The sequence below is a fragment of the Trichosurus vulpecula genome, chromosome X, assembly GCF_011100635.1.
Source record: "Trichosurus vulpecula isolate mTriVul1 chromosome X, mTriVul1.pri, whole genome shotgun sequence".
Taxonomy (NCBI): Eukaryota; Metazoa; Chordata; class Mammalia; order Diprotodontia; family Phalangeridae; genus Trichosurus; species Trichosurus vulpecula.
The window spans coordinates 39,975,161-40,002,269 of record NC_050582.1 but is presented as its reverse complement, the minus strand read 5'-3'; the positions used below and the strand labels follow the sequence as shown (position 1 = coordinate 40,002,269).

The 27,109-nt window shown below is 43.0% G+C and overlaps 1 protein-coding gene and 1 pseudogene across 1 annotated transcript; both read left to right on the top strand.

The window, feature by feature from the left end:
- The first annotated feature begins 694 nt into the window (after positions 1-694).
- LOC118832579 (RNA polymerase II subunit A C-terminal domain phosphatase SSU72-like) lies at positions 695-1,279 on the top strand. The gene has a single exon (XM_036739871.1). It carries the CDS (start codon positions 695-697, stop codon positions 1,277-1,279), a length of 585 nt encoding a protein of 194 aa, XP_036595766.1.
- Positions 1,280-24,336: 23,057 nt separating this feature from the next.
- LOC118832582 lies at positions 24,337-24,918 on the top strand (annotated as a pseudogene).
- Positions 24,919-27,109: the final 2,191 nt, after the last annotated feature.

The window sequence follows — 27,109 nt, the reverse complement described above, 5'->3', positions numbered from 1 at the left end:
TACAACAAAGTTAAGAAAAGCCAAGTGTGGCACATCAGCCATACTTGATAAGGAATCCCTCCTTCTGTACCTATCCTCTGCCACCTCCCTGCAGAGAGAAGGAAAGATACGTTTCACTGATAGTCCCTGTAGCCAATCTGTCAGTCAATCAATAAATATCATTGACTACCTACTACGTGCCTGGCACTGTGCTACGGTGCTGGGAATACAAAGACAAAAATGAAAATTCGCACCCTCAAGCAGGGTGTTCCACTGGGGGGAGGTGCCATGTACACATAGAAGTATGGACAACATAAACACAAGGCAACTTTTTGGGAAGAGGTCCTAGAAGTTGGGGGATAGGGAAAAGCAAGAAGATATGGTTTGAATTAAGCTTTGGAAAAAAAAAAAGAGGGATTCCAAGGATACAGAGGTGAGAAGACTGGTTAAGTTACTTGGCAAAGGGCTCAGTTGCAGCACGTGCCCTGACGTCATCAACGTGCGTTGCCCTGGCGTCCCCTATGTCCTGCGTCACTTGGGTGGGACGGTAGCCATTTTGCTCCCTCCAAGCTCCTGAGGCGGATGTTGTCTTGACGCCTCACCGTAACTCGGGCGGGAAGGGACTCTCGCGGCCGTTAACCTGGTTGTGGTCAGTGTTTCCCGTAGCTGTAGGTGCCCCTTTGCTGTGGTCGCCCCTGCTCCGGCCCTAGCCACCATGCCGTCGTTGCCGCTTCGAGTGGCTGTGGTGTGCTTGAGTAACCAGAACCGGAGCATGGAGGCCCACTCTATCCTCCGCAAACGGGGATTCCATGTAAGATCCTTTGGGACCGGGAGTCTCGTGAGACTCCCTGGGCCAGCACCTGACAAGCCAAATGTTTATGATTTCGAGACAACTTATGATCAGATATACAATGATCTTATTAGGAAAGACGAAACACTCTATACACAGAACGGGATCTTGCACATGCTAGCTAGAAATAAGAGAATCAAGCCCGCTCCTGAAAGATTCCAGAATTGCCAAGATTTGTTTGACCTCATCCTTACCTGTGAAGAGAGGGTTTATGACCACGTGGTAGAATATCTGAATTCCAGAGAGCAGGAGACCTGCCAGCCCGTTCACGTGGTTAATGTAGACATCAAAGATAACGAGGAAGAAGCCCTCCTAGGGGCTTTTCTCATCTGTGAACTCTGTCAGCGTATACAACACACAGAAGATATGGATAACGACATCGATGGGGTGTTGCAGAAACTTGAGGCGAAAAGCAGGAAGGCGTTCCTTCACACGGTCTGCTTTTACTGACGTCCCGTGTTGGTTCCCGAGGTTTCCGTCAAATGAAGCGTAGGTCAAGTTTTCTGACTATTCCCTCCCCTCCCTAAAGACCATCTTCAAATCTTCCTTTTGTTAATGTTTTTTCCTTCGTGTTGTTTGTTTTTACTTTCAGGTGTTTTGCCAGAAGGAGGCAGTGTTACCCAAGTAAACTGTACATAAGAAGTGAGAAGAGAGAGCTGCGTAAAGGACATACGAACAAGAAGTTTTTTTTCCTATCCCACTTTTTCTCATTACAAATGGGTTATTAACTATAAAGAATGTTTTTCTCTTAATAAAAAGGTTTATATCGCATTTCTCCAACTTAATACTTCCTTATTTGTGCATTTTTTTTACTGTAATGGGCTAGAGTATACAAAGACCTGAAAGAAACAATGAAGTGTATATTACTAGGTGTGAACTTAGAATTGTCTTTTGACTTCAGAACAGAAAGGGTTAATTGCTCCTTTGTTCTGAAGCCAGATCCAGTCACACGACACTATAGGGAGCCTAGATTCAGGATCGGTTCCAAAAAAGGAAACTTGGCGGTGAGTAGGGGAACAGCAGCAGAGCTACCATTCTGACTGGCCATGGTCAGGCAGACAGTCATCTCCAGGGACCCTGGCCCTCCTTACAGTGTCCATGTCTTCACTCAGAAACCTTGCTGATCTCTGTGTTGGACAAATCTGGTCTTGGTGCACTAGAAAGTTCAGAACAGACTCTTAGCTAACCTCATTGTGGTTTGTTTTGATTTGGTTTTAGATTAATCAAAAAAGTAACCCAGAAGGGTTTTTTATTTTATGACTTCTTAGAGAATCTTCGAGGCAAGAACTTTAGATTCAGGAGGTTTGGTGCCTGTAGCACAAAAAAACTTCCTCACCACCTTGGAGGTCTCTAGATCTTTGAGGAGGCACAGATGGCTAGCTCTGATTTACTTCATTCTGAAGTTTTTGGGGGAGGGGGGAAGGCAAGGCAATTAGGGTTAACTGACTTGCCCAAAGTCACACAGGTAGTAAGTATGTCAAGTATCTCAGGCCAGACTTGAACTCAGGTCCTCCTGACTCCAGGGCCAGAGCTCTACTCACTGTGCCATCTAGCGGCCCCTGATTTACTTCTTTCTGCCTGAGATAGGTTGATGGCTCTGTGAGTAGAGAAGGGCATGGATGGGAGAGATGTCCAAGAGACAGAATCAACAAGATTTTGTGCCTGATTAGATATGAGGGGTGAAGGACAATGAAAAGCTAAGGGTGACGGGGCAGTTTCAAATCAAGATGGATCACTGCGCCAATCAGTGCTGTGAATATTGCTTTCTTTATGTTATCGTGCTTATAGTTATCACCCGTACTTTTCAAAGTCCAGCTCCAATGCCACCTTCTCTAAGAAGCCTTCCCTCATCCTCTTCCTCACCTGAACTCAGAGCCCTTTGTTTAAGGCAATACTGAAAAAGTAGCTAACATGTAGTGCTTTCAAGTTTATAAAGCACTTTGCACACACTATCTCATGCAATCTTCTTTCACAGAAACTCTGTGAGACCCGTAGTGGATGTATTATTGTCTGTCCCAATTTGACAGAAGGGAAAAATGAGACCCAGGTAGGTCCAGTGTCACATAGCTAATAAGTGGTAGAGCCAATACTTCAACCTAGGCTTTGGTGGGAGAAGAAAGCGCAGGAGAAGGAACTGAGCTGAAGAAAGAGATATGAGGGAGATCTGGAGGGCTCGGGGAATTATGAAAAAGACTAAAAATTAAATTTGGAGATGAGAAATCTGGAAGGGCCTGAGAAATGGAGCAGGAGAACATGGAGGACACAAACTGAAGAAGATATGTTAGAGCTTAAAGACAAAGGCTTGAGGTGATGGTGAAGGAATCAAGTAGAAGGACCTGAGGAAAAGGAGGGCCAGAAAGACAAGGGAAGAGGAGGAGGAGAAAGAGGAGCAGGACTCTAGCTGGAGAAGGAAGTTGGCAAGAGAAGGTAAATAACATTATGAAGTCTTGGGCAAGAAATGGAAGACCTTAGGAAAACGGGCAGTATTTTCATAACTGTTGTCAAAGGAGAGAGCTTCAGAAAAAAGGGCTGATTTGGGAAGTGAACAGCTGGATAATATAATTATATCTGAGAATGGGATATGAGTTTCTGGACACAGCTTAAAACACATTATAGGAATGAAAGTCTCCTGGTCAGGGATGGGGTACACCTAACAAGGGTAGCTAAGCATACATTTATATTTTTTATGGTAGCAAAAAATGAAAACAAAGCGTGTGCCCACTAATTGGGAAATGGCTGAATAAAGCTCTGTCTTGGGCCATTCTCCTTTTTTCACGATCTTGTCACCTCTCGTATGTTCAATTATCTTCTCCATTAACATGACACCTAAGTCTCCATAATCACCACTCATCTCTTTTGTGAGCAACAGTCCCACATCACCAGCTGCCTTAATGTCCCACAGGCACTTCAAACTTAACATGTCCAAAATATAACTCATTATCTCCTCCACTTCCCATCCCTTGTTCAATTGTGTCCAACTCTCCATGACCCATTATGAGGTTTTCTTGGCAAAGATACTGGAGTGGTTTGCCATTTCCTTCTCCAGCTCATTTTGCAGATGAGGAACTGAGGCAAACAGAGGTTAAGTGACTTGCCCAGGGTCACACAGCTAGTTGGGTGTCTGAGGTCAGATTTGAACTCAGGTCTTCCTGACTCCAGGCCCCATAACAGAATCATGTTTTTAAATGCATAAAATGAAATAGACGATTACAAGGAAACCGATTGTATTAAAATACAGTTATTCAATTTTTTTAGGTTCACAGACCCCAGGTTAAGAACCCCTAATCTATAGGGATCCATGCATCTTCTATTTGTATTTTGCATAGTACCTAACTTACACTAAGTAATTTGGAGTGTTTGCTGTAAAACCACATTGGGTCTTCATTTAAAAACCTTGCTAATTTCTCTTTCAATTTTCTGATGAACTTAATTTCGCAACTGAGTTATTTCAGAAAAGAGCACTGATTCTAAACATGTGTGTGTGTGTGTATTGTTAAGGGGATACTTGAGGTAAATCAGGAAATGAAAGTAATCTGGAGATGAAAGAGGAAGGCATTAATAATAGGGGGACTAGGAACAATCTCCTGCAGGGATTTGAGATGAGTCTGGCAGTATGCCAGCTAAATTGAGAGGCAGAAGTAAGGGGGCAGAGCACTCCGGGTATGGGAAGACAGTCAGTGCAAAAGTTTGGAAGTGGGAGATGGAGTATCATGTTCAAGGAAGTTCGAGGAAGCTACTGTTGCTGGATCATCGATTTTGTGGAGGGGAGGAAGCTGAAAGAAGGCTGGAAAGGTAGGAAGGGGCCTAGTTATAAAGGATTTTAGAAATAAAAACAATCTATTTGTATATTTATATTCATGTTCCATGCTACTCACTGCAGCAAAGCAATCTTATTACTCCTCCCTAATTGATTTCCTATCAATCTCACTACAGCTGCCGCTCCAGGTCTTCTCTTGTCCAGTCTTCCATGCTACCCACCCCTTCCTCCCACTCTTTTGGCTGAAGACTTTGCCTCACACTTAAATATTGACATCATTTGTAGGATGTTCCCTCAAATACTTTCCCCTTCACTATCTCCCTCTTTACCTCCTACTTCCCTAGCTGGAATGTTTTTCCTGTTCACCTCCACCTCTTAGAATATCTGATTTCCTTTAGGACCCAGCTCAAGTGCCCCGTCACTCTGGATCAGGGGTGGGGAACCTATGGCCAAAGGATTTAATCTGTGAAATTTGGATTCAGTCAAAGGGATGCACTTGAGGACCTAGAGGCTCACATGTGCCCTTGAGGCTGCAGGTTCCCCACCCCTGCCCTGGATGTTTACTCTATTCCTGGCCTTCTCACCCAGAAGATTAACTCCTCACCTGTGGCCCACTCCTCTAATTGGTCAGTCCCTCTCCAAACCTGCATTTGAAGGAAAGTGCCCAGACAAAACATGTCTTCATTCCTTTCTGGACTCCACTCTTGACTCTCTGGACTTCTTCAAAGTGCCTTATCCTTCCTCACACCCCCTCCAACTTTATCTTGTTCTCTTGATCTTTTTTGGTGGGATTTAGATAGAAAAAGACATGAGCCAAGTCATCATCCTACTGGTAGTCGTTTCTATTTAATATTTGGCAGACTACTCCAGGTTTTTTGAGTTTCAGTGAATCTGACTTGTTTTTATAGCCATGGTAGCAGACTTAGGGCACTTGGACCCCCCACCCTATATCATCCCAGCTGACAGTCCCCAACTTTTATAGCATGGACAAAGTGTTGGACTTTGATGGGGTGATGATAATGAGGAGGAAAGAGTGGTAGAGAAGGAGGAAGAGGAGGAACTGGTTGTTGACAAATGATGAAAACCTCAAGGGAAGTGACAGCTCCATTTTTTTTCTTTTTTTGAATTCCACATTTTATTATTTAATATTTTTTAGTTTTCAGCATTGATTTCCATGAGATTTTGAGTTACAAATTTTCTCCCCATTTCTACCCTCCCCCCACTCCAAGATGGCATATATTCTGATTGCCCTATTCCCCAGTCACCCCTCCCTTCTGTCACCTCACTCCCCCCAATCCCCTTTCCCCTTACTTTCTTGGGCGGGATAGATTTCTATGCCCCATTCTCTATATATATTATTTCCCAGTTGCATGCAAAACACCTTTTTTATGCATCTGCTTTCAAAACTTTGAGTTCCAAATTCTCTCCCCTCTTCCCTTCCCACCCACCCTCCCTAAGAAGTCCAGCAATTCAACCTAGGCCACACATGTATCATTATGTATAACCCTTCCACAATACTCATGTTGTGAAAGACTAACTATATTTCCCTCCATCCTATCTTGTCCCCCTTTATTCAATTTTCCCCCTTGACCCTCTCCCTTTTCAAAAGTGTTTGCTTTTGATTACTTCTTCCCCCTATCTGCCCTCCCTTTTATCATCCCCCTTTTTTATCCCCTTCCCTCTACTTTCCTGTTGGGTAAGATGCCCAATTGAGTGTGTATGTTATTCCCTCCTCAAGTCAAATCTGATGAGAGCAAGATTTGCTCATTCTCCCTCACATGCCCCCTCTTCCCTTCCAACAGAACTGCTTTTTCTTGCCACCTTTATGTGAGATCATTGACCCATTATATCCATTCCTTTCTCCCTCTCTCAATATATTCCTCTCTCATCTTGTATTTTAATTTTATTTTTTTAGATATCACCTCTTCATATTCAACTCACCCTGTGCCCTCTGTCTATACATATGTATATTACCTTCAACTACCCTAATACTGAGAAAGGGGTCATGAATTACACACATCATCTTTCCATGTAGGAATGTAAACAAAACAGTTCAACCTCAGTAAGTCCCTTATGATTTCTCTTTCTTGTTCACCTTTTCATGCTTCTCTTGATTCTTGTGTTTGAAAGTCAAATTTTCTATTCAGCTCTGATCTTTTCACTGAGAAAGTTTGAAAGTCCTCTATTTTATTGAAAAGCCCTATTTTGCCTTGGAGCATTATACTCAGTTTTTCTGGGTAGGTGATTCTTGGTTTTAATCCTAGCTCCTTTAACCTCTGGAATATCATATTCCAATCCCTTTGATGCCTTAATGTAGAAGCTGCTAGATCTTGGATTATCCTGATTGTGTTTCCACAATACTCAAATTGTTTATTTCTGGCTGCTTGCAGTATTTTCTCCTTGACCTGGGAACTCTGGATTTGGTGACAATATTCCTAGGAGTTTTCTGCTTGGGATCTTTTTCAAGAGGCGATCGGTTGATTCTTTCAATTTCTATTTTACCCTCTAGATCTAGAATATCAGGGCAATTTTCCTTGATAATTTCTTGAAAGATGATGTCTAGGCCCTTTTTTTGATCATGGCTTTCAGGTAGTCCAATAATTTTTAAATTATCTCTCCTGGATCTATTTTCCAGGTCAATGGTTTTTCCAATGAGATTTACATTGTCTTCCATTTTTTCATTCCTTTGGTTCTGTTTTATAATATCTTGATTTCTCATAAAGTCACTAGCTTCCACTTGCTCCAGTCTAATTTTTTTTTCAAGTTTCTCTCATGTACATTCAAAACACTCTGAACAGAAAAGCAGATCCTCAAAACAGAGGAGACCCATGGTGCCTTCAATTAACAGAGAAAATAACAGCTATGAAAACATTGCCACCAGTGAATTCACCAACAGGTTTCAGGAATTCTGTGCCAACTACCAGGCACCACCTACTGGGCCCATCAGCTGGAAAAGTACATGTTGTTCCCATTGGTGTGATCTATCTCAGGTACTGTTAACATGCAGCTAGGTGGTGAAATGGATGGCTGGTCTGGGAGTGAAGAAGAATCCTCCCGTTGAGTTGAAATTCAGCTTCATACAAGCACTACTTTCATGACCCTGGGCAAGTCATTCCACCCCGTCCACCTCAGTTTCCCCATCTGTCAAATGAGCTTGAGAATAAAATGGCAAACCACTCCAGCATCTCCGCCAAGGAAAATCCCAAAAGGGGTCCTGAAGAGTCAGACAAGACTTTTCATGCTTCTCTTGATTCTTATGTTTGAAAGTCAAATTTTCTATTCAGTTCTGGTCTTTTCAATGAGAAAGCTTGAAAGTCCTCTATTTTATTGAAAATCCATATTTTGCCTTGGAGCATGATACTCAGTTTTGCTGGGTAGGTGATTCGAGGTTTTAATCCTAGCTCCATTGACCTCCGGAATATCGCATTCCAAGCCCTTCGATCTCTTAATGTAGAAGCTGCCAGATCTTGGGTTATTCTGATTGGGTTTCCATAATACTCAAATTGTTTCTTTCTGGCTGCTTGCAGTATTTTCTCCTTGATCTGGGAGCTCTGGAATTTGGTGACAATATTCCTAGGAGATTTCTTTTGGGGATCTATTTGAGGAGGCGATCGGTGGATTCTTTCAATTTCTATTTTGCCCCGTGGCTCTAGAATATCAGGGCAGTTCTCCTTGATAATTTCTTGAAAGATGATATCTAGGCTCTTTTTTTGATCATGGCTTTCAGGTAGTCCAATAATTTTTAAATTATCTCTCCTGGATCTATTTTCCAGGTCAGTGGTTTTTCCAATGAGATATTTCACATTGTCTTCCATTTTTTCATTCCTTTGGTTCTGTTTTATAATATCCTGGTTTCTCATAAAGTCACTAGCTTCCACTTGCTCCAATCTAATTTTTTTTTTTTTTTTGCTTTTTGGCAGGGCAGTTGGGGTTAAGTGACTTGCCCAAGGTCACACAGCTAGTACATGTGTCAAGTGTCTGAGGCCGGATTTGAACTCAGGTCCTCCTGACTCCAGGGCCGGTGCTCTACTGACTGCGCCACCTAGCTGCCCCCTCCAATCTAATTTTTAAAGTAGTATTTTCTTCAGTGGTCTTTTGGACCTCCTTTTCCATTTGGCTAATTCTGCCTTTCAAGGCATTCTTCTCCTCATTGGCTTTTTGGAGCTCTTTTGCCATTTGAGTTAATCTGTTTTTTAAGGTGTTGTTTTCTTCAGTGTATTTTTCAGTATTTTTTTGGGTCTCCTTTAGCAAGTCATTGACCTGTTTTTCATGGTTTTCTCACTTCCTTCTCATTTCTCTTCCCAATTTTTCCTCTACTTCTCTAACTTGCTTTTCCAAATCCTTTTTGAGCTCTTCCATGGCCTGGGACCAGTTCATGTTTTTCTTGGAGGTTTCTGTTGTAGGCTCTTTGACTTTATTAATTTCTTCTGTCTGTATGTTTTGGTCTTCTTTGTCAGCAAAGAAAGAATGCAGAGTCTGAGACTGAATCTCGGTGCGTTTTCGCTGCCTGGCCATAATCCCAGCCAACTAACTTGACCTTTGAGTTTTTCAGTGAGGTATGACTGCTTGTAGACTACAGAGTTCTATGTTCCACGTTTGGGGGGGAGGTGCCGGCTGTACCACACCAGCACTGCTCCTTCCCCAAGGACCCCCAACCCAGACTGGGCTCAGATCTTCGGCAGGCTGTGCACCCCTGCTCTGATCTGCCACTTAATTCCTCCCACCAGGTGGGCCTGGAGCCGGAAGCAGCAGCAGCCGTAGCTGCCCCACCTCCGCTGCCCCCGGGGCTGGAAGCCAAACCGCGAACTCCTTCCACTCCCGCAGCTTTTCCCACCAACCCCCCCCAGCAGTCCCTGGTGCCTGTGGGTCGAGAAGCCCCGCAACTGCCGCAGCCCACCGAATCAGGGCGCCAGGGCTCCCTCCGCCTGGCTTCCAGTCCGGATGGTCCAAGCCGCCCAGGCGGGGCCCCGCCCCACTCCGCTCCCAGCTCCCAGCTCCGTGCAGGATAGACCCCACCCAGAGACCATCCAGCCCGCCCTGGGCTGGAGACCCGCCTCCCTCCGCTGCTCTGTGGGTTCTGCCGTTCTAGAATTGGTTCAGAGCCATTTTTTATAGGTTTTTGGAGGGGCTCGGCAGGGAGCTCAGGCTGGTCCCTGCTTTCCAGCCGCCATCTTGGCTCCGCCCCTCCAGTCTAATTTTTAAGGTGGTATTTTCTTTAGTGGTCTTTTGGACCTCCTTTTCCATTTGGCTAATTCTGCCTTTTTAGGCATTCTTCTCCTCAATGCATTTTGGAGCTCTTTTGACATTTGGGTTAGTCTATTTCTTAAGGTGTTATTTTCTTCACTATTTTTTGGTTCTCCTTTAGCAAATCATTGATTTGTTTTTCATGGTTTTCTTGCATCACTCTCATTTCTCTTCCCAGCTTTTCCTCTACTTCTCTTACTTGCCTTTCCAAATCCTTTTTGAGGTCTTCCATGGCCTGAGACCAATTCATATTTTTCTTGGAGGCTTTTGATGTAGGCTCTTTGACTTTGTTAACTTCTTCTGTCTGTATGTTTTTATCTTCTTTGTCACCAAAAAAATTTTCTAAAGTCTAAGTCTGAATCTGAGTCCATTTTCTCTGCCAGTTCATGTTCCCAGCCAACAAGTTGACCCCTGAGCTTTTTGTCAGGGTATGGCTGCTTGTAAAGTAGAGAGTGCTTTGTCCCAAGCTTTAGGGGCTGTGCTGCTGTTTTCAGAGCTACCTCTACACAGCAAGCTCTGCCACAGCAGCGCTCCTCCTCCCCCAAGAACTGCCAGCCAGGACTGAGGCCCAGATCCAAGTAGGGCAACTCTGCCTCTGTACTCCCACTCTGATCCATCACTTAATTCCTCCCACCAGGTGAGCCTGGGGCTGGAAGCAACCATAGCTGGAGCTCTGGAAGCAGCCCCAGAGCTGCAGCTCCTCTGCCACCCCTGGGGCTGGGGCTGACCGCACATTTCTCTCACTCTGATCCAGAAGTTTTTCCACTAACCTGCTCTGTTTGCTTTGGCATTTTTGGGTTGAGAAGTCTGGTAAATGCCACAGCTCAATGATTCAGGGCCCTACGGCCTGTTCTGCCGGCTCTCAGTCTGGTTGGTCCTGGTGTGGCCCACACTGGGCTGTGCTCTGCTCCCAGTACTGTGTGATAGACCTTTACCAGTGACCATCCAGGCTGTCCTGGGCTGGAGACCTGCTTCCCTCTGCTATTTCGTGGGTTCCGCAGTTCTAGAATTTGTTCAGAGCCATTTTTATAGGTGTTTGGAGGGACCTGGGGGAGAGCTCAAGCAAGACCCTGATTTCCAGCTGCCATCTTCACTCCGCCCCTTGACAGCTCCATTTGTTAAGAGGAAAAAGAGGGAGATGGAGCCAAGGGCAGTGAATGTAGTATCAATACAAAAGTGTGGCGTGGTCCTGCAAGAACAACGTCAAGGGCACTAAAGCTCAGAATGAAGAGAAGATAGTGGGGAAAGATAAGGGCAACAAAAGCAAGATTTCCTAAAACTTAATTGAGGAAAAGAAGATCAAAGAAGGGACAGAACAATTTTCTAGGATAGATGGAAAACCTTGATAGACAACAGAGAGAATGCAGACCTATTTAACTTTTATTTTGTTTCTACTTTCTCTGCCAGAGAAAACAATCTTTGTATTGGAAAAGACAATAAAATGGCTAAAGGAAGTTGAAACTCAAGGTATGTGGGTGTATTGTAAGTGTAGACCTTGTATAGACTCTGGGGGGTCTTTATCCCGACTCCCAGTTGTACTGACAACGTGGGTCCATCATTCATACATCTTCCCCCTCAGGTTTCTAGGAGTATCCCTGAGGGCTTGGGGTATCTAAAGCTATCAGCTAGAGCAACCATTCTAGTGTGTTCTCTCCAATATAAATCACCAGTTGTAGTTAGTACCTCTCTTCTATCGTTGATTGAGCCAATGATTAGTGCTCCAGGATCATTTAATCAATTAGCATCAATTAGTTTTTATAGCAGGGTATTTACCAAGAAGGGATGCTAAGAAGAGAAATTACAGAGCATTTCCACACCACCACCCATGGGTACCATCTCTCCTATACCACCTTGGTCCCCAGGGGAAATGGGCTCCAAGTTAAAGCACTTGTTATAAAACATCCTTCCCACCAAGGTCACTCCCAAATACGGCATAACCAATGAACAGAGTCCCTCCTTTGCAGATTGATTCCAGAGATTGCCTTGGTGCATCAGAATCAGCTGCCAGCAAACTATGGTATAGGCTCCAGTTACTAGACCTCCAGTGACTCATTCTCCCAACCTTTCAAAGCTCACAAGACCACCACTATCTCCAATACTATTTCACACAAACACTGGGAAGGCTAGATACAACAAAGATAAAAGCACTAGCATGGCCATGAGTCATGGGCTACACACAGCAGGAAGCCAGGCAGAAAACGAGTCTTTATGAGAGACCTACTATGTGTAAGGCACCATGTAAGTGCTCTTACAAATGTTTATTTTGTTTGATCCTCACAACAACCCTGGGAGTTTGGTGTTATTATGATCACAATTTTACAGTTGAGGAAACTGAGGCAGAGTGAAGTGACTTGCCCAGGGTCACCCAGCCAGTGAGTGTCTGAGGTTGGATTTGACCTCATGTCTTCCTGACTCCAAACCCAGAGTTCCATCCATGTCATTACTTACTTCCAGGAACAGGCTCACCAAATACACATGCTCCCATGAGCTTTCATTGATCCATCAGTTTCCCATTACATTCTTGCTCAGACAAGAGTTGGACTAGATAGCCTCCGAGGTCCCTTCTACCTCTGAGATGCTGAGTGCTGTCTTGTGATACCAATCTAATCCTCTTTCCACTCTAACATGATTGACTAATCTCACTGTGTAGAAAGTAACCCCAGTTCAGTCCCAGGGAAAGACTGATTGAGCCCAGGAAAGCTTTGACTGTGATTTCCTACAACTAAATTAAAGGTATATCAAGCTAACTTTTAATTCTACAGATGTGGATGTCTCTCAGACCAGCAGATGAGTCACTGTGTGGGAGAGCAGAAGATTCTAGAAAAAGCTCTGCCGCCGCACTCATCAAACCATATCTCTGCCAACTGTGAACCCTTCCGCTGGGCTTTCTTAGTGCCTGCTCTACCCAAGGATACAGCAATTATATCTAACTACCAGAGTCCTGGGGAAAAAAACAACTTTCAAAGACAAAATATACTCTTTAAAAATGGGACACTTGTCTTCCATGACTGCATACACCTCTTTGGGCTGTAAAAATACAGTGAAATTGCTTTCTTCCTCTCTGCTACATATACATCTCTTCTCTTTTCCTGATTGCCAAGTAAAATATTACAGAAGTAAACAGACGGCTGAATGAGACTCTGAGAAGCCACTCTTATCCTAACCAGTGTTCCCCTTAATTGTTTCAGGTTGTAAGCAGACAGTCACATTTCCTCAGAAATTCCCCCTTAGGGGGGAAATGGAGCCCCAAAAGGGGAGGCTGGAAACACCAAAGAACACCAGGGTTTGTTCTGTTTTCCCTCAACTGTCCTTTGATAAACAGAAACTGAGCTCAAAGGGATTGCTGTCCAGCCCACACACACAGCTTAGTGAGAAGGTTACTATCCCGCTGTGTGATGAAAGTCAACGCTGCCTCATGTGCCCTTATCACCTCTCTGCTGGACTACTGCAATAGCCCACTAATTAGTCTCTCTGCTTTTCACCTTCTTTCTCTGATCTACCCTCTACCCAGGTGCCAAGCTGATAGTCCTAAAAGACAAATCTGACCATGCCACTGCCTTACTCAAAAATCCGTGGCTGCCTCTTTTCTTTAAGATAAAAGACAAAATCTTCAGCATGGCATCGAGGGCCCTCCACAACCTGGCTCTTGTCTACCTTTCCAGACTCACTGAACATGATCTCCCTTCACAAATTCTTTGTACTGGCCTAATGGCTGTTCCTTAAGCTCCCTTGTGTCTTCCACCTCTGCCCATGGCTCCCCTGTGTCTGCAGCCCCATGTCTGTAATGAGCTCCTTCCTGTTGGTCTCTTAGAATCCATAGATTCCTTCTAGGATGAGCTCAGGTGCTGTGAGAAACCTTTCCTGATTACCCCTAGTTTATAGGACTCTACCCCCACCAAATGACCTTATGTTTCCTTTCTTATATATGCATTGTGTCCCACAATAGCATGTAAACTTGATGCCAGGCAGTACCTCATTTTTTTGTTCTTTTCTCCCCAGTGCCTAACTCAGTACCTAGCACAAAGTAGTTGGATTTCTTAAGGGCATTGTGCTAAGTGCTGGGCTAGATACACAGAGGCAAAAAGCTAGAATCCTTGTCCTCAAAGTGCTTAAATGCTATTGGTTAGGGGTGGTGGTGGAAGAGGGATGTATTTTCTGTGTTATTAATAGGCTCCTGTAAGTCCTCCGCATTTTCTATGGAAGAGAATAAAGTCTGTCCTGTACCCAATACACGTAGTTATCTTGAGTGCTTGTGTAGGATCTTCAAGGTCCTTTACCCTTATCTGTGGAGGTCTAGACATAAGCTATACTCAGAAGGAGGCAGCTCATGGCAAAGTGAATAGAGCCCCAGGCCTGCAGTCAGGAAGACCTGAGTTCAAATCCGGCCTCAGATACTTAATAGTTGTGTGACCCTGGGCAAATGCCTTTGCCTCTGTCTGCCTCTGTTTCTTCAGCTGTAAAATAGTGATCATAACAGCACCTACCTCTCAGGGCTGTTGTGCAGCTCAAATGAGATCACAGTTGTTTAAAAAAGGTGCTTAGTACAGTACATGGTAGGTGCTATATAAATGTTTATCCCCTTCCTTCCCCTCTTCACTTCTTCCAAGTCAACTCTAGGTGAGGGTATAATGAGCCAAAGAGAATTGTCATCCTGGTTCAGCCCTTAAAATGGACTATGATCTGTATAAAGCCAGAGCTTCAGACCTTGGGCCACAAGTTTGGGACAAGACGTTTTTAACAGAGAGGGAAGTCCAGTATACATCCAGATAGTTGAAGTCCTCCAGAGCTATTCTGCTATTCCTCTTTGCCAAATTTGTGATGTTTTCTGACCTCCTCGCCTAATTCCTCCTTCTATAAAATTCATAGGATCATACAATCATAAATCTCGAGCTAAAAGGGACCTTGGAGTTCTTTTAGCTTAAGTCCCTCATTTGACAGATGAGGATACTGAGGCCCTCTGAAAGGGAAGTGACTTGACCAAGGTCACGTAGGCAAGAAGTAGAAGAGCTGGGATTGGAACTCAGGGCTTGTCTTCAAGTTCAATAGTACAGATTCCTCACTCTTTCTACTAAACCATGGTGCAGTATGGCACTTGTGTTTCTCTCTCCACTGAACCTCACCCAAAGACTCTTATCATCTTTCTACCCTTGCATGTCTGCATTTCCTTGAATAACTCTCTCTTCCTAATATGTAATGTTAATTGACCCACTTTATCGACTTGATTGTTTTTGAATGAGGCATGTTCTTTCAGAACCATATTCCTGCCACGAATACCATCCCATCAAGTGTCAATGACGCCTAACACAGACAAAATTGGCTCCTTGTGGTAGGATCTTCAGCGTACCTTGTTTATAAGCCATACTTTTTGCTTTTGCATACAGACATGTGAGGCTCTGAGTTTTCTCGGATACTGTCTCCTATGACTTATTGGTCCTTTCTTTTGCCCTTCTTCCTTTGTGCCATCTCCTCATCTCCATGATACCAAGTTGGTCAGTTCTATGCAATTCTGGATTGTGATGCCAATCCAGTCCTCTTTTCTTTCCTTCCCCTTTTCAATTTTAAGCACACTCGATCTGATTCACAGGACTACAAGAAAAAACACATCTTTGCCATCTCTCTAGAGGTGTATTCTTCCCTGGCTGAGAGCCCATCGTGCCTATATTTTTAAGCCATGGTCCAGAAATCAATCTTCTTAGCCAGCTGTTCACTTTTCAAATCTGTCTTTCTCTTTTTAATCCTCTATTTTCAGTCAGAAGTAGTGATGAAAACACCACCTGTGACCCTCAGATTTCTAGTTTTTTTGCCCAAGACTTCGTAATCCTTAGTCATGTTTTCTACATTCCCTTTGGTGATATCCTCGATGAATCACAAGAAGTGAACAGCAGTCAACAGGTTGGACAAGTCTTGAGAGAGTTTCTGCTGTATCCAAAATGCATGCATTGGCAAGAGAGTAGACCTCTCGACTATTTATGTTGGGTTGACATCTGCCTCAGTAACCCTCAGGAGAAAGTCACCAAGAACCGCCTCTGCTCTTCTGCGTTACACCTCATGCCTTGGAACACAAGAAGCTGTTCCCTCCTGAAAGAGTCCAGTGGATTGCTCCCCCGCGCCCTCCCACGGAAAACTTATTCTTCTTTGTGTTTGTTGTTCCTTCTTCTTCCCTTCCTTCTCTGTCATGTTCTTTAACCCTCCAACCTTCTAATACATTTCTTCCATTATCCCTTACCTTTTTTCATCTTTATTCTCTTTTTGAAACACTTCCCCTCACCCCCGAGGAACACTTCATCTTCCTCAATCACATGGAAAGGAGATTCTCTGCCCTAGGACAGAGATCACCTTGCAATCTATACATACAGGGCCTTGTACACAGAAGATGCTTAATTCACGTTTAGTGAATGAATTAACGGATGCTCTCTTCCTCCTGGTTCTACCCTTACCCAAGGCCAAGCTGGCAGTGGGAACAGTCACTAGCTTAGAGCCTTCCATGAATCAGGATGAATAACCTCCTTGGTCAGAGGGGAGGGGGAAAACAGACAAACAAGGCAACACTGTGGTCAGAAGGTTCTTACCCAGGGAGGGGCCAGAAGGGTCAGAATGGTCATACAAAAGCCACAGTCAGTGTTGGTGACCTAAGGAGCCAGAAGAAGAGGACAGCATATGGACCAAGGCAGAGTTTGAGAAGCTATGACCCTTGATACAGGCACACTAAGAGCTAATAGGGAAAGGCTTAGAAGGCGCTGTAAGTAGTTTGTGCCACAGCATCATCACTGCCCAACCCACTGTGCCTAAGACCTCAGGCAGCTTATAGCACAGGCCAACTCACAAGATTTTCTCCAGGAATACACACAATTGAGGAGAGCCCACAGTTAGAGACACATAGGAAAAGCCACCGAGGTCACCAGAGTTTCTAGCATCTGTAGGTTGATCACCACAAGTTCTTTGCCAGCTCAATACCTGGCACATAGTAGGTATTTATTAAGTATTTATTGACTAACTTGCTTTTGCTTTCCATCCTTCTACCACAATCAGCTTTTCAGCCAGTTTAAGGACTGCTAGCCCCAAGACCTTGGACCGTCTTGTTTTTAATCTGTCACTTACAGGCAACTTCATGGTGAGAGAGTAGCTGATGTCTTGGTAAGGACAGCAGCTGCTACCTTCCTGCCCCCTGTAGCTCAGCTACCTTGAATCCCTGATTGTGGTGGTGAGTGAAGAGGCATGATTCAGTGGGCAGGCGGAATAGCTTGATATCGGATAATAGCAAGTGTCTGTGTTCCATACACTTCCTACAATTTACAGCACCATTTCCTAAGGGTACCTGCCTGTTTTTTATGCCCAACTGTGTGACGTTCATTCTGCCTCCTCTAATAGAAAACAGCTCCCCTTCCTCCTGCTTCACTGACAGAATTCTTTAAAGAAATGGTTTTTTCCTAAGCAGTGGCAATCTGTAATCAGAATCAATGTCAAAAGTTTCCTGCTACTTTATATCATTTAATATTCATTCTGTGCACGCACACAGATACTCCCACGATCAAAGACCAAAGTCCCAGGTCCCACTTCTCAACAGCCATAATTCCCTTAGCCCCATGATGACTCGCATGCCTTCCCCTGCCTGAGAGGACTGAGTGTAACATGGACAGCAGCTACCTGGGGAAGAGCATCCAGATCTGTAATTGATGACTGATTTGGAGCAAGTCCCTTCCCCCCTCTGGGTCTCAGTTTCCTCTTCTGTAAAATAAGGAGACTGGATTTGACAAGCTCAAAGATCCTTTCCATCTCTGACCTACGATTCTCTGTCTTGGAATATCTCTGAATCCACTGGACGTGTTCCATTTGGCAGAGAATATATCTGGTTTGGGTTTGCTCGACACTTGGCATGTTGGTACTGCTCAGCTAATGCCTATTAGTATTATTCAGAAATAAAGCATCAAAAGTTATCTCTGCCTCACTCTGAAGTGTTTTTCTTTCTAACCAGAAACATTTGCACACAACTTCTCAGCTCTGTCCTTTCTTCTTATTACCACAAAGTTAATGCAGACATAAGTACATCGTGCCTGAACTACTGGTGATGACTTCTCAGTGGTCTCTCTACTTCCCAAACATTCTCAAAGCAAATGGAAGGGAGTGTAAACACAGGGAGAGGTAGTGTGAGGCATCAAGTCTCCTTTGTTTGATCCTCCTCCTCTTCCTGCCAAAATAATGTGGACATCCCCCAAAGCTCTGTTCCAGGCCCTCTTTTATACACTTTCTTCCTTAGTAATCTGTCAGCTTCCATGGGTTCAGTCAATCAGGCCTACTATGTGTGGGTACTCTGAGAAGCACTAGAAATACAAAGAAAGTCAACAGGAGTTCCTATTCTTGAGGAGCTCATGATCTAATGGGGCAGGGGGAGACAACACATAAACAATTGTATAAACAAGATAGAGACAGGATAAATTGAAGATGATTAGAAGAGAGAAGGCACTATAAGAGGGATCAGGAAAAGGCTTCCTAGAGAAGGTGGGTTTTAGCTGGGACTTGAGGAGAGCCAGAGAAGTGAGTTCCCTATCAGAGGCAACAAAGTGGCCCAGTAGCCCACTAGGTCTGGAGTCAGGAACACCTGAGTTCAAGTCCAGTCCCAGATGCTAGCTGTGTGATCCTTGGCAAGTCCCTTAATCTCTGCCTCAGTTTCCTCATCTGTAAAATAGGGGTAATAATAGCACTGAGGATCAGATGAAATCATATTTGTAAAGTGCTTAGCACAGCTCCTGGAACAGGGTAGGTACTTAATAAATTCTAATTTCCTTGCTTCCTTCCATTCCTAGAGGGTTTCAAGTAGGAATTGGATGCCCACTTTTCAGGGCAGTTGTAGAGGGCATTCCTTTTCAGGTATGGGTTAGACTAAATGGCTTTTTGAGCTCCTTTCCAAGGCTGAGACTCCACGTTTCTATGCAGTTCACTGTACTAGTCATTGGGTGACAAAGTTAAATAAGAACGTCCTTATGGTAGCTCTAGGCTAGTAGGGGAGATAAGATGTGGATACATGTGAATGTGATAAAAATTATGCAGAAGCAAAGTACACAAAGTACAGCACACAGTGCCATAAGGAGGAATTCTAGCCCCTGATTGTCCCAATGGTAGGTGATTAGGAAGGGGGTGGAGTGGGCAATGATCATCCCATTGTCCTCTAGAAAGTTAGGCCCTCCATTCTGGGGGACTTGGGGGGGGTAGGCCAAAGGAGAGGGATGCTGTGGCAACAGGACCTTGGCAGGGGGTCCTAAGGCTTCTAAGCAGCAGCACAGGCCTGCATAGAATTGTGAGGCGAAGAACTGGGACAGCCATCATTGTGGAATGGAAGCACCCCTCCCTTCTCCCCCACCATGTCAGCAGCTGGAGCAAAATCTTGTTTGCCTCAAACTAGGTCTGGTAATGTGCTATGAAACCTGATTATGGAGATGGCTTTTAGCTGGGGCATGGGGAGTGAGGGAAGGCTTTTAGTGTTCTTAATAAATCCCAGTTTTCTTTGGCATGAATAGCACTTTACAGGCGCTGTAACCCAACTCCCATGTGGTGTGTTGTTCAGCCTGTGTGATGACAATACCTGAAATACAATCTCAATCTTTGAGCAGGAATTATGCAGTTTAATAACACGAAGTAAAGACAGCAGATTCAGAATTGGTATTTCCAAGGGAGTTGTTTCCCTGACAATTTTCTCCAGACACATATGGTTGGATCAACTGTGTATAAGCTAAAAAAAAAAACCCCACACCTTAATTTTCATCTCCAAATGCTTTCTTTCTTAGTCGTCAAACTTACTATAGAATAAAACATTGTGATAATTGCTTTTTAATACAATAAAAGACTGGAACCTTTCCCCATGACAGAAAAATGAGGGAAAATAATGGAATGGTGTCTTGGAATCTTTCTAACTCCAAAATAGCAAATGAGAGAGGGGTTCATTTATTCACTGAGGTTTCCTGCCAGAGTCACTCCTACACAGCAATTAGTGGGGAGATGAACATTTAAGAGTTAGCTATAACTAGTTGGGAGGGGGATCCATTTTGACAATGGGAAGGGTTAATTACTTCAACCTCAACCTAAGTTACCGCTGTTTTTTAGCTTGGAAAGGTTAATTTGAGAAACAGATAAATCTTAAAAGAGTCCAAGATAGTCATATGCACATTTCCATTAAATACAAACCAGCTAAATATATGTGGTTCTTCAGAATTTTTACTTATTAATGAGTATGGGGGAGTAAAAAAAAAGGGTGTTGGATTGGGAATCAGAGGAAGTCTGTTTTGGGGTATCAGTTTTCACGAACTCTGTACAATGGAAGTGTTAGACTAAATGCCCTGTAAGGGGACTTCCAGTTCTAAATCTATGACCCTATGACAACTAATAGACAGTATGTGGCTGATTAGCCAAGAGTAGTGGGGTTCAGAGCTTCACTTTGTCCCTTCCCCCAACACTGACCCCTACCCATACTGTAAATATATGTCATTGGTCACAAGGGGGAACAGGTAAAAGAGCAAGGATAGCTTGATGAGGCCACAAGTTCTCCAAAAAGCAAATTCTCTGGAGAGAATGTGTCATATACACACCATTCTAGTCCCGAGGTGTTTGAAGTTAGTAGAGCCCTAGGGGGCCAATGGACAATTCATCACAGTGGGGTTGCTGTCTGCTTCCCTATATTGTTCTAAGCTATAGTTTAGACTTTGGACTCCTGCTGCTATTGTTCTCTCCTTTTGGTTTGGTCGTAGCTCAAACCTACATTTCTGCTTTCAGTGATTTGCACTCTTCACAGATCTGTGGTTTTGCGCAGTGTAACCTTTCTGCCAACATCGATCACAAACCCTCCATGACTTAGGAGATGATCTTTAAGAATTGCTGTGGCTAAAATATCAACTACCCAGAAACCCACTGGTGATAAAATTATTACTAACACATCCCATGGCCTGAAAAAGTCAAGTGACTTGTCTATGGTCATACAGTTACTATGTGTTAGAGGCAGGACTTGATCATGCTTCACTTCTTTTTCTTTTTTTTTGAAGGGGGGAAGGCAGGGCAATTGGGGTTAAGTGACTTGCCCAAGGTCACACAGCTAGTAAGCATGTCAAGTGCTGAGGCCGGATTCGAATTCAGGTCCTCCTAACTCCAGGGCCGGTGCTCTACTCACTGCGCCACCTAGCTGCCCCAATCATGCTTCACTTCTGTCATCATCACCATCATCTCCATCATCATCATTGTTATCATTTTCATCACAGACATCTCTAGTCATCTCTTTCTTCTCTTTTTCAAAGGGGTTCAGGTAAAAATGGTCCTAGAGCAAGTCACTATCCTGCTATTATATTATGCTCTTAGGTAGGCTATTGCACAGTTGCGTAAAACTAGCTGGTTTTTTATGATTGAATAAAAGTATTGTTCATCTGAAGACTCATTGAAAGCATCTTTAGGAGGACTAGCAAATAAGTTGATGGGTGGGGTAACCCCATCCTATTCTTACATGACTTTGTTTGTTCTGGAGGCTTTTTTTGGTGGTGGTGGTCCCTCATTCTCAAAGAGGACCAATGACATCTAGGCATTATATTCGGAAAGGCTTTCTCCTTCCATGTAGCTTAGAGATTATGAATATTTGGCACGGTGAGATCTACTAAAATCACTGTTCTTTGGTTTTTAGGGCCCGAAGTCATGTCCAAGCTATTGTGGGTAGCAGTTCTGAATGTGGTGATGGTCTTGTTCCAATGCAATGTGTTTGTTGAATTCTTAAGGATATGTTGAGGTCTCCATTTACACAGTATATATCTTGTATGCACATAGTTATTTGCATGTTATCTCCCTCGTTAAAATATATCCACCTCAAGGAGCAGGGATTGTGTTTTTGCCTTTCTCTGTAAACTCAGTGCTTCTTAAATGCTTGTTGGCTGGCCAGCCAATTTGTTTTCTCTTAGTTTATGAGACAGACAGTGAGCTGCTGATGTTTAAATCTAGCCACCAGGTGGTGTCTTACTACGTATTTAGTAGCTGCTGAATTTGTAGCCTGGAATGGTGTGGTACATAGTTCCTACTCTTTTTCTTTCAAAATTTGCATGGATCAATCTGTCCAGATTCCTTAAGGATAACTTGTCTGTAATTTTCAGTGGCAATGACCTGTTCCTGAATGGCTGTCATAAATTCCTTTGTTTCTATAGACAAATCTGCATGATTTGGCCATTTGTTTAATGCTTCTTTGTTGACATATTGTTGGTTGTGGCCCGTGGAAGGCCTTTTTATTCCACTCTGGGATCTTGGTCATTTCATAGTCTCTATCTGTAGGTGAACTATTCTTGGTCACATTTAACACAAACTTATTATATGTTCATCTCCAGCAGATTGCCCCCTCTGTCATCCTCACTCTCTCACTTATCTTCAATCTCTCCCTGTCTTCTGTCCACTTCCCTACTGCCTACAAACATGCCCATGTCTCCTCCATCCTCAAAAATCCCTCACTTGATCCCTCTGTTCCCATGAACTATTGTCCCATATCTTTCCTCCTTTTTATGGTTAAGCAACTTCAGAAGGGCCATCTACAATCAATGCCTCCACTTCCTTTTCTCTTACTCTCTTAACTCTCTATATTCTGGCTTTGGAACTTACCATTCAGCAAAAACCATTCTCTCCAAAGGTACTAATGATCTCTTAATGGCCAAATCCAATGGTCCTTTTTCAATTCCCATCCTACCTGACCTTTATGAAGACTTCGATACTATTGAACAACCTCTTCTCCTTGGTACCTCTTTTCTCTAGGTTTCTACAACACCTCCCTCTCCCAGTTCTCCTCCTACATATCTCTCTGCTTCTTCTCAGTCCCTTTTGCTGGATCTTCATCCAGGTCATGCTCACTAATGGTGAGAGTCTCACAAGACTCTGTCTTGGGCCCTCTTCTCTTCTCCCTCTATATTATTTCACTTGGTGATTTTATTAGCTCCCATGCTGATGATTCTCAAATCTCCTTACCCAGCTTTAACCTCTATCATAACCTCATAACTAACATCTTCAGTTATTTATTGAACATCTCAAATTGGATGTCCTACAGACATCTTAAACTACAAAAACTGTACATCTTAAACTGTACATCTCTTTTTTTGGAGGGGGGAAGGAAGGGCAATTGGGGTTAAGTGATTTGCCCAAGGTCACACAGCTAGTAAAGTGTGTCAAGTGTCTGAGGCCACATTTGAACTCAGGTCCTCCTGACTCCAGGGCCAGTGCTCTACTCACTGCACCACCTACCTGCCCCTAAACTGTACATCTTAAACCAGGATTCAGTCAAAAGGCCACACTTAAGGATCTAGAAGGCCACATGTGGCCTCAGGGACACCCCAACTGTACAAAAATGAACTCATTCTATTTCTCCCCTAATTCTCTCCCTTCCTAACTTCTCTATTACTATCAAGGGCATCAATCGCCCCAGCCAACCAAGTTTACAACCTTGCATCCTCAGTTCTTCACTCTCTCTCAGCCTATATATCCAATCTATTGCCAAATTCTGCCAATTTTACCATGACAACATCTCTCATGTACGTCTTTTTCTCTTCTCTGACATTGACACTACCCTGATCCAGGCCCTCATCACTTCACAACTGGACTGTTTTTTTCTCTCTTTTGGGGGGACTGTTTCAATAGCCTGTTGATTGTTCTTCCTACTTCATGTCTCTTCATACTTTAGTCGATCTTCCACTCAGCTGTCAAATTAATGTTTCTAAAGCACAAGTTTGACTATGTCACTCCCCTCTCCAATAAATTTCAGTGGCTCCCTATTACCTCTAGGAGTAAACACAAAACCCTCTGTTTGGCATTCAAACCCTTCACAACCTGACCTTCTCCTACCTTTCCAGTCTTCTTACACCTTACTCCCTGACCTCCCCAAATACTCTGTGATCCAGTGACACTGACCTCCTTGCAGTTCTTCAAACAAGATACTTCATTTCCTGACTGTGGTCACTCTCACCAACTGTCCTCCATTCCTGGAATGCTCATCTCTACCTCCTAGATTCCCTGGTTTCCTTCAAGTCCCAGCTAAAACCCTCCTTCTACAACAAGCCTTTCCTTGTCCCCCTTCCCTCTGTTGATTATTTCAATTTATTCAATTTATACCATGTGTTTGCATGTTGTCTTCCATGGACTGTGTCTTGAGAACAGGGACTGCCTTTTGCCTTTCATTGTATCCCCAGTGCTTAGCACAGTGCCTGGCACATAGTAGGTATTTAATAAATGCTTATTGACTGACTACCTATTATCAGTCTTCACTATTACTCAGTGAAGTTATATCTGCTTTATTCCCAAAATATTACTTCAAGTTTTTGCCCTCTTAAGCATGTCCTCAGAAATTATTAATCTTCTTCCTTCTTTTTGATGAGGGAGTATTAACCTTCCATAGATTCCTTAGGGTAATGGGCCTCATGTTTCATTAAGAGTGTGTGGGGAGTACCTCCACCGCTGCCTCCTCCTCCTCCTCCTCTTTCTCCTCCTCCACCTCCTCCTCCTCCACCTCCTCCTCCTCCTCCTTTTTCTTTTCCTCCTCTTCCTCACCATCATCACCATCATGTTCCTCCTCCTCCTCCTCCTCCTCCTCCTCCTGCTCCTGCCCCTGCCGCTGCTGCTTCTCTCCCCGTTCCCTTGGAGCGGACCATACTGGTGCCTCTTTTGTGAAGCGGCGGCTGAGGAGACTGCGGGACTCGCCAAGGCCGACAAAAAGCCGAAGGAAGGACCACATTAATTTGAACGTGGCAGGGCAAGATGGTTCAGTGGTGCAATTTAAGATTAAGAGGCACACACCACTTAGTAAACTAATGAAAGCCTATTGTGAACGACAGGGTTTGTCAATGAGGCAGATCAGATTCCAATTTGATGGGCAACCAATCAATGAAACAGACACAGCTGCACAGTTGGAAATGGAGGATGAATATACAATTGATGTATTCCAGCAGCAGAAAGGAGGCGCTTACTAAAAAGAATCTACAACTCTTCTCCAGAACTATGCTCCCAAGGAAAACAATACATTCACAATTAGAAACCAAGATTTGGTTCATCCACATCCTGACTACTGCAGTATAGTTTTCTCTCTTCTTTGATTCCCTTCCCCTGTTCCTTTATTGTACATAAAGTAACTGGTGTATGTGAAAAGGCATAATGCATATTTTTTTTAACTAAATGGCCGATGGTATGTTTTGATCAACATCAAATGGAGATGGGGAGGGGAAAAAACAAACTGTTTTTGTGAAAATATCCCTTTTCTCCATTAGTGGCATGCTCATTCAACTTTTATCTTTATATTCCAGTAAGTTATTTTGCTCTCACTATTTAACAACAAAAAAACCCCACAAAAATCCTTGCATACCTTGTTTGATTGGATAATTTCAATGTTTTTCTTTTATCATTGTAAAACCAATGACGATTTTATAACTTTTTTGTATGTAGCTGTTACATGTATGGCAATCTCTGTCTCTCAGTAGGGATAAATTACTACAAAGAAATTGATCCTAGATAGTTTTCCCTTCAAGTCAAACATCTTGTTGTTTAAATAAACTTCTTGTTTAAAATAAAAAAAAAGAGTGTGTGGGGTTTTGCTCGGATACTTTCCAAATCTGTTATGGTCCATTCTACAAACAAGAAAATATATATTGTGACTGCCATTACAAAATATTCATTGCTTTGAATGTGTTCTTCTCAATGAAATTTGATCCCAAGATGCCAGTGAGTCTCTTGAAATACACAGTCATGGCTTTCTTCTTTATTTATTTATTTTTTATTTTTTTAAATTAAGATTTTTATTTTTAGTTCACAATACTCAGTTCCACATGATTTTGAGTTCCAGATTTTCTTCCCCCCGCCCCTTCCCCAAGACTGCATGGAATCCAGTTTATCTTCTACATATAACTTCGTGTTGAACTTATTTACACAACAGTCAAGTTGTAAAGAAAAATTATGACCAATGGAATCAATCATGAGAAAGAAGAAACAAAACCAAAAAAAAACAAAAACAAAAGAGAAAAAAAGGAGTAAACAGTTTGCCTCAATCTGCATTCAGACACCATAGTTCTTTCTCTGGATGTTGATAGCTCTCTCTATCATGAGTACTTTGGAGTTGTCTTTGAACCCTATATTGCTGAGAAGAGCAAAGTCTATCAAGGATACTCATCACAAAATCCATATATCTGTGATTGTGTACAGTATTCTCCTAGTTCTGCTCTGCTCACTCAGCGTTATATCATGTAGGTTTTCCAGGTTATTGTGAAGCCCGTATGTTCCCCATTTCTTATAGCACAATAGTATTGCATTACATTCATATACCACAACTTGTTCAGCCACTCCCCAATTGATGGGAATTCCCTTAATTTCTAATTCTTTGCCACTACAAAAAGAGCTGCTATAAATATTTTTGTACAAGCAGATCCTTTTCCCACTTTGTGCTCTCTTAGGGGTACAGCCCTAGAAGTGGTATTGCTGGGTCAAAGGGTATGCGCATTTTTATAGGGCTTTGGGCATAGTTCCAAATTGTTCTCCAGAATGGCTGGATCAGTTCACAACTCCACCAGCAATGTAACAGTGTTCCAATTTTCCCACATTCTCTCCAGCATTTATGATTTTCCTGTTTCGTCATTTTAGCCAATCTGACAGGAAAGATGTGGTACCTAAGAGTTGTTTTGATTTGCATTTCTCTGATCAGTAGTGATTTCAAGCATTTTTTCATATGCCTATACATATCTTTAATTTCTTCCTCTGAAAACTGCCTGTTCATATCCTTTGACCATTTCTCAATTGAGGAATTACTTATATTCCTATAAATTTGGCTCAATTCCCTACATATTTTAGAGATTAGGCCTTTATCAGAGATACTAGTTGTGAAGATTTTCTCCCAATTTTCTGCTTCCCTCCTAATCTTTGATACATTGGCTTTTTTATACAAAAACTTTTCAATTTAACACAATCAAAATTATCCATTTTGCATTTTGTAATGCTCCCTATCCCTTGTTGTGTCATGAATTCTTTGCTTTCCCATAAATCTGATAGGTAAACCATTCCTTGCTCTCCCAAATTGCTTGTACTATCAGCCTTTATTCCTAAATCATGAACCCATTTTGAATTTATTTTGGTATACGGTGTAAGATATGGGTCTATGCCCAGTTTCTGCCCTACCATTTTCCAATTTTTCCATCAGTTTTTGTGAAATAGTGAATTCTTAGCTTAGATTTCTATGGTCGTTGACTTCTGCATCTTCTATACCTAACCTATTCCATTGATCCACCACTCTGTTTCTTAGCCAGTGC